This window comes from Rattus norvegicus, chromosome 19 (genome assembly GCF_021556685.1).
Source record: "Rattus norvegicus strain SHRSP/BbbUtx chromosome 19, alternate assembly SHRSP_T2T, whole genome shotgun sequence".
Lineage (NCBI taxonomy): Eukaryota > Metazoa > Chordata > Mammalia > Rodentia > Muridae > Rattus > Rattus norvegicus.
The window spans coordinates 27,364,077-27,371,990 of NC_141552.1; the positions used below are offsets into that span (position 1 = coordinate 27,364,077).

A 7,914-nucleotide genomic window follows, 5' to 3' on the forward strand; every position below is an offset into this window, starting at 1 on the left:
AAGAAACAAACAAAAATAGCTCTAGGGTTAAATATTGGTGCTAGTACTGAACTACACAGCCAGAAGGTATTTTTCTAAGTAAATAACACAATATTGGGGACGACAATATGATCAAATATCCTACAACATAAGTTTGCAATGTTACCTACATTTTATAAATCAAGTCTGACCACCGTTTTGGTTGTTTCCAATCATGTCTGAGTGCATCATCACGGGAATCCCAGGAAAATCAGAAATGGGTTCTTGAAGCTGTTGCACAGGGCCAGTATAGACCTAAATACCACAGAGGAAACCTTGATTCTTATCTCAAGGGATCATTCACCATCCCTCTTGTCACATAACTTATGACAAGACGTCACCTTTCCTAAACTTAGCCTTTTTCCCAAGTGCTGCAGAAGGGAAGATCTGGTGTCAAGGGGTCTGGACTCAAACCACAGGACACTGAATTCATTTAAATAGGTGTAGTTTATTAATGCACACACCAATACAGTTCAACCAGAGCAACAGCTCACAACTGTGTACCTGACATTGCTAGGCCCCGCTCATTGCAAAATCCACATGGGCTCATGCACAAGTGCTGGAAATGCTTCGGTCTATGGGCCCTGACTCAGGCCATTTTACACATAATTGTTCCTATTTTCCTTGAATCTATTGGGTCCTATGTGAAGAATACACTTGGGGAACTTGTTAAGATTAACAAACCTCATAACATACAGAACATAACAGGGTATGTGACCAGCACCACACAGTTCAACGTCAGAGTTTTTTGTTCTTTGTTAGTGTTTTTCTTGGCAACCATGATGTGGACGCGTATTACAGAGCAATAGGAAAGAGCTGGCTGCTGTGTAACAAATTCACTGCTATTAAGGTAGGTATGGGGGCAAGACCTCAGCAACAGCCCTTAAGATCGGAAGGAGATGATGTGTTTAATAACTGAAAGGAGCTGCCTCAGCTGTGTTTCTCTGCCTGCTCAGTGCCCATTCAACATCACTCTGTCCCTGAAGAGGAACTCAAGGTCTGCCCCCTGCTGCCTGTGAGCCAGGACTAGGCACAGAAAGGCAAGGCCACAGCACTGGTTTCCAATCCCTCAGTAATGCTGGATTTCCAATAATGTACTTGTATACACAAATACAGTGTGGTAAGTTGCAATAGATACTAATCATTTCTCACATAGGGCAGCAGTTGATTGACTACAACTAATTCTATTAAAAAAGGAAACCTGGCTCTTGTAGAAATATACAAAGAAATATCTAGGATGGTGGGGGATGAATTCTGCCATGGACTGAACTCGTGGAAGTGGGGTTGGGAGAAAGATGCATGGTTAAATAGCCCACCAGGTTCACATTGTGTCAACTTGATTTAATCTAAGGACAAAGAAGTGGAGTATCTCTGATGGCTTTCTTCTAGTCCCTTTAAAGCATCACTGGGGTTTGAACTCAGAACTTCACACTTCTTAATGGGGCAACTACACTCAAGGAAGCTTAAGACTGTCATAGGCACAGTATTATGCTATATATACAGAGTAGATAATACTAAGATGTTCAGATGGTGATGTCCATTTGTATGCACTCTTAATGTGGACCTAAAAAAAGAGAGATCAAGGTCCTTAAAATAGAAAGATCAGTTCCAGTTGTTTTCTACCATTCCAAACAGAACGACTGGTAGGGAGAGAATGGTAAATAATCGAGAATTCGTAGATGATGCTTTGAATGAAGTGTGGATTTCTGTGCTGGTTTAAAATAGGGTCTCAAGTATCACATGTTGCCCTCTACCTGGCTGGCCAGGATCACCTTGAGCTCAGATAAACCTCCTTTCAGTTTGAAATAATTAGGCTTAAAAGAGTGGCCTCCAAGGACTCTGCACACAGCATTAGCCTTTCACAGTTGAGGTGTGTAACCCACAACTATAGTTTTAGCCATGTTTTTCCATGTCTACCAGCTATTTCAGATTGTTGCTGTTCTATGCCTGACAATCAAGGATGCAGAAAAATAACCTGATACAGAGTAAGGACATGGTGATCACATCTTTGCCTCTTCCGTACATACTGGATGAGGTTTGTTAAAATTCCAATATTGCAAAAAGCTTTATATAGGGCCCATCACATTAAGGGTCACTATGCACTGTTCTATCTAAAATGGCCTAATCAGAACTGACTCCCATATAACACTTCCTGCAATCTTCATATGAGAAGCTTGAGCTTTTTGTTTTGACTTTTTCTCTTCTCTTTCTTTCTTATTTTTTGCTATATAGGTTGCTATATGAATTTAAATTTAAAATTTAAACTACGGAAGTGATCTATCAGTGTTAATGTGTGCATTCTATAAAGTATTCATTATTTACTATGATAGATGGTTTTGTGTTTGGTGGGGTGGCCATTTCCCAGTGTACAGGTGCTGGGACCTTGCTCTATCCACTTGATGATGTTTATAGCCTCATTTTAGACGTTTCTCTGCACCCCCTATATCTCTTGACTATTTTATTTTTCTGATAGAAGCTCATGGTATATCTTACTCAGTCCTGTGAGCAGTGCTCTTTGGCGACATTGGTGCAGAAAGAGAACCCCACCACCAGCATGAGGTTCCCTTCACAGGTGGCTCTAATATTGCACTTTCCTCTGCCAACTGGTCTCCACACTTTTCCTAGCACCTTAAAGACTTCAACTCTTTCTCCTAAGGAATTTTCTGGCAATTGTCGATTGCTAAGCACATGACTTCATGAGTGTTCCCCTAACACACACGCATGTTGTAACCTACCATGCAGACTATTTCTTGATGTGATATAAAGCACCTGTACATAATGAGACAGGAGAACTTTTGACTGCATATTCAAGCTGGTGTGAAATCTCAGGAAGTTTTAATGGCTAACATTGGTGAATGTGGACAATTTGAGTTAGTGAGACATTTTTTGGGAAAGATTTGAAAGGAAACATTCATTTAGATGCATAGGAATTACTAAGGGTTTTTATAATCAAGCCTTGAGGAAAATTTGGCTTTGGAAGCAGGAGATGCTCAGTGGCTCTGCCCCAGGAAAGTCTCCTGGAAAGGGCACCTCTGCTTATGCTCAGTACAGGGAGAACATTAGCAGGAGGCAAAGTCTGCTCCCCATGACATCTGCTGTCCCTTCTTGGACATTCTATTGTCTCCTAGAGAGTTCTGGCATCCTCTGTGATGTCACCAGTGTTGTAGTGACAACCAGTGCCCTAGTTTCTCTCAGTCTGAGTCTGGTGGTTACAAGCTAAGACATGTTTTCCTGTCTTCGCAAGCATTTTGGGAGGGGGAACGTCGATTCTGGAGAGACTAGAGTGAAGGAGTCTGGCCTTTCGTCTCAAAGTAATGATGGAGAAAGACAGCACTTCTGGGGAATGTGGAGTAAGTTCTGGGCAGTGTATTTTGAGCTTCCTGTCAGGGGGGCTGCAGGCTTAAGCTGACCTTTCTAGCAATGGGCCACAGCAACTGGAGCATCTGAAAAGGAATTGAATTTCCACGAATATCACAATTCCTTAAAGTCAAGGATTTCAGAAATTTAGTTTCCCCATCCCCACTGGGAGGATATGGTAAGGCCTATGCTATTATACTGTGAACTTCTGGTCTTTACTTTTCAGTTCATTTGTTCTCTTACATTGATATAATAACACCATCAGGAGTCATGGAGGGTCCACCTTTTCTGAGTTTAGACAGGGCAGCAATGTACTTCACTATCATTGCTTCTTTAAATACAGTGGGTATCTGACAGTAGTAACAGGGAGAGATTGTGCTCCAGGCAATAACCTTATGTTCTTAGACCTCCTCTGATTTCTTCTAACTGGCAGGGTCATCGTTTGCTTTATGTATTAGAGGTTGTATGTTACAAAAATTTTTCTACAATACCAAAACTATTTGGAACGTGTAGACCAAGGTTCAGCCTGTAACCTATTCGCACTTCTGGGGCATTTGGTATTTCACATAGGGACACTGATGAGTCTGTTGAACATATCCTCCCTGGAAATGCGTTTTAAATCCAAAGTTGTTGCCTTAGAGTATCACGGTAGGACATCTGAGTGTCTCCAATCACTCAAGTTTTGTGGATGGTGAATTTATCATCTGAGTTCTGAAGCCACAGGGGTGAGGGTCCTGAAACCAAGCTGTACCCTGTTCAGCTGATAATAATCCTGGAGAAGCCATCTCCGTGGTACATGTAAGCACATGATGTCCGGAATAGGGAACACCTGGCTGCTTCCGTCTCTTGGTCTCTATAGAGTAGTGGAAGAACTGAGATCCCCTGAGGAGGTCTCTTAAGCATAGACCAATCGCCTAGCAGTGACACTGGGTTCCTGGCTTGTTCTCCTGTTTAGGCCTCACTGAGGTCTATGAACACTCTATGCATTCTCCCCATGCAGGTTCACTTGTGTTCTTCTACCTACAGACCTTGGGAGAGAAACATCATCCCCTGGCACTGACCTAAGCAAGAATCAGGCCATGAAGGAAAAGGAGAGGCTGATTAAAGAGCTGCAGCTCATTACCGAGGAGAGAAATGAACTGAGAGATCGCCTGAGTTTTCTGACAGAGAGATCCATGAAGAAGAGGTATGAATTGCTCCAAATGCTCTTGTTTCATTCCTGGGTCTGCAAGGTCACCTTTTTCTTATCCTGTTAAGGTTTTGGATTCTAGAAAGCTGTGCCTCCCTAACCACCCTGTGCTAAACCTCACCTCCCATATAGTGGAGATTCAGAACCTGACCCTTCCTGAGGAGTGAGATTGAAACTGGACTCATCTGCTTCCATTTATTTAAAAGCAGAACTTGTGGTCTGAATGAAGAATTCAGGGATAAAGTCAGGGAGAGTGAGTTCCCAGTGTGCATTTGCAAAGCCCTTGACAGCTGGTGGCTTTGCAAGATTGTAATTGCAGTGAGTTTATGGTGAGTCTCTGTACTTGCTAGGCAGGGGACTGAGTGCTGGAAGTCCAGGCAGCAGCCTGGAGTAATATAGGACCCACCCTGAGTTCATATATTCCTAAATGCCGATGTTCATTGTATTCTATTATTTGGGGCCAGGCCACACTTCAGGCCAAACCCATATTATGAAGACCTGGAGAGAATGGAGGAGGTGGTCATGTCAATTCTGCACAACTTAGAGATGGAGAACACTGAGGTCCATGAGAACAACCATAAGCTGAAGAAGGAGATTACCTTCTCTAGGTAAGTCCTGGTCAGAAAGGCTATCACTTATGGAATGGCCATTTCTGACTTTCTTTGTTCTGGATTGGACGGTCTTCAGCTCTGGTTCTATCTCTTGTGCTGTTTACACATCAGTGTGCCAGGGTCATTAGGACTCAGTTTTCAGTTCCATAAAAGACTGTTCCTCATCCCAGGATTGTCTAGGCATCTTCAGAAGGCTCTAGAGAGAACAGTACTGATTGAAGTCAGCAGAAGGTTATTAGGCTGACCTGGACCTCTGGAGTCATACCAGGTTTTACAACACTCAGTGGGTGGACCAAATGGTTAGCATGACCTTCTCTTGGTTCTACTGACCTCCTTTGAGGGTGTTGGCCCAGTACTAATTGATGTTGGCCCCATGCATTGGGCTTTCATGGATAGTTGTAGATCCATGTTCTTTCTCAGAGGTGTGGACACTAATTGGTGTCAGGCCAAGCAAACAATTTATTCTTCCCTGAATTAACTGTTTATGGTTTGTGCAGCAGCCTTATATGTATCAAGATGCATTTTATTAAGTCTTCATGGGTATCTGGGACCTGGTAGAGTTAGTGGGACTTGGGAGTAGGAATGGGAGAAAGGGCCAGCATGATCTTACTATGCAGACTGTATTTCCAGAAACCTGCTCAGCCAGCTCCTGATGGAGAACACATGTAGGAAGAAGTTGGTCCCACTGAAGCAGGAGAGCAAGGAGGTACATCTTGATTGTGCACTGAACCAGAAATATTTGGTTGACTTCAACAAGAAAGATAAAGACCATCAACGGCCAGAACCAGCATTATCAGGTAGGGACGAGCAGCTGTGTTAGCTTAACAATATCTGATAAAATTTGCCAATTTGATACATCTTTGCTTTTTCCTACCACTTTACTAATTTACACTCACAAACAGCCAACCACCTCATGTAATGGAATTGTTCATTGCTCTGCCTATGCACAAGTATTCTAGGAAGTTAACCACTTTTCAGAAACTGAATTATTGATCAAGCATATTTTGCTGCTCTTTTTGAAGCTGCAATCTAGAAATGGTGAGAGATGAATAACATACCTCATTATTGCATATCCACGTGATAGATTGGATGCTCTGTAGAGTTTTGAAAAATTTCTTGGTTCTTTGACAAATGACACTCTGTGGTCATGTGACCTCTTGTGTAGGAAGCACCTTTGGGATAAGAACCAAGTGCAAATGTCAAATTAGTACTTGTCATTAGCTTTAACCTTGGTGACATATGGACATCTCCTTTCTTCCTGCAACCAGATGAGGTCTCTTGCCATTGACCTGTTCTTGGTTTGCACTGGTATAAGTCTGGGTCCCATATTGGCAGCCCACATTACTGTGAGGCTCTCTGGAGATTTTGCCCTGCCCACAGAGTTAGCAACAATGATATCACTTAAAATGTCCATGTCGACTGTCCAATAGAACTGAGGTGGTAGAAGGCAGCCTTCCGACAGCTGCCTTGCATTTCCCCACCAGATCAGTGTCTGAAAAACTGCCTTCCTCTCCCAGGTCTCAGAAAGTGCAAGAGAGCTGGAATTGGACACACCCCAGTAAGAGAGCTTCCTGAAGAATAAGTTGCTTTCTCAGGAGTCCCTGATGACCAACATCCTGAATGGTAACAACATTTTTTGGATGAGTATTCATCCTCTGAGTTAATTTGTCATTTCTTAGAGACCCTAAATTTATATACCAAGCCAGCCTGACTGATTGAGGTCTTACTTTCTTCTCAGAAAACAGCACTTGAGAGACAACTTGGGGGACCACCTTTCATTATGTGTGCTAGAGGAGAAACAGCAATACGTCTGTGCTTCTAAATGTTCGTTAAGAATATGCTTTTAGAAATATTTTTGTTATGATTTTAATTGAAGTTTTCTTTTTGTTGTTTCATATTTATATGTTCTTGTTACTATTTTTACTTTCAAATATTTTTAAATATTTTTATTCATTTTAATCCTGTTTTGTTGTAAAAATGTATTCTTTATGAATAAAAATTGAATTCAATCTCTTGACTCTTAAGACCATCATTCTTACTCAAGGGTTCTGTCCCTTCCTGTGGACCTAGAACTGACAGCTACACATGGATCTCTGCATGTTCCATGGATCCTGGGCTAATAAGTGAATTCAAAGTCACCAAGGGGAACCCAGTGTGACAGTGTCTTTTGTTTGGATAATGTGGCTGTGTCTCAGACACACACTTTGTGATGTAATCACTGACATGCTTTACCCAATTATTAGGGTCCATGTGCTTCTTCTGAGAGAGCAACAGATGCTCTAACCTGTGACTCATCACCACAGCTCCTGCAGGTGGCTTTTGTTATTCCACATGAGGTGCTGTGTTAGGTGGACAGGATCACCTACAATTAGAGAGATCTCAGGAGATGTGTACTCACAGGTAACTTACTGAGCTGTGCGTGCTCAACGTGTTAGGTTGTCAGGCATCCCTACAGGGCTCTGGTGTCCCTACTGCTCATTGTGGGTCAGGATCATCCTCCAGCATCACTTAGTGTCCATATTAGAGCAGATCTTTCACCTAATATCTATGATGACCATATGTATTATACACATCTGATAAAATACAGAATAGAAACTAGCTTCTTGTAGGCCAGATTGGCATAATCAGTTTTTTGATTGTTAGCAAGAAAATTATTTTAATCTAAGCAGTTTAGGAAGGAACCTCCAGAGCATCCATAGTGAATGTAGCCAGCAGCTGTGAACACAGGTTTCTTTTGGA

The 7,914-nt window shown here is 42.2% G+C and overlaps 1 protein-coding gene across 2 annotated transcripts in view; it reads left to right on the top strand.

Moving 5' to 3' along the window:
- Nucleotides 1-7,182, top strand: part of LOC147999308 (disks large homolog 5-like) — a 42,619-nt gene extending 35,437 nt beyond the window's left edge. For both annotated transcript variants that reach the window (XM_087596543.1, XM_087596542.1), the window contains 5 exons: nucleotides 4,402-4,561; nucleotides 5,029-5,172; nucleotides 5,806-5,972; nucleotides 6,693-6,798; nucleotides 6,914-7,182. In XM_087596543.1, coding sequence (XP_087452669.1) covers nucleotides 4,455-4,561; nucleotides 5,029-5,172; nucleotides 5,806-5,972; nucleotides 6,693-6,757 — 483 coding nt within the window. In that variant the 5' untranslated portion in view covers nucleotides 4,402-4,454 and the 3' untranslated portion in view covers nucleotides 6,758-6,798; nucleotides 6,914-7,182. The remainder of the gene's footprint in view (nucleotides 1-4,401; nucleotides 4,562-5,028; nucleotides 5,173-5,805; nucleotides 5,973-6,692; nucleotides 6,799-6,913) is intronic.
- The last annotated feature ends 732 nt before the right edge of the window (nucleotides 7,183-7,914 follow it).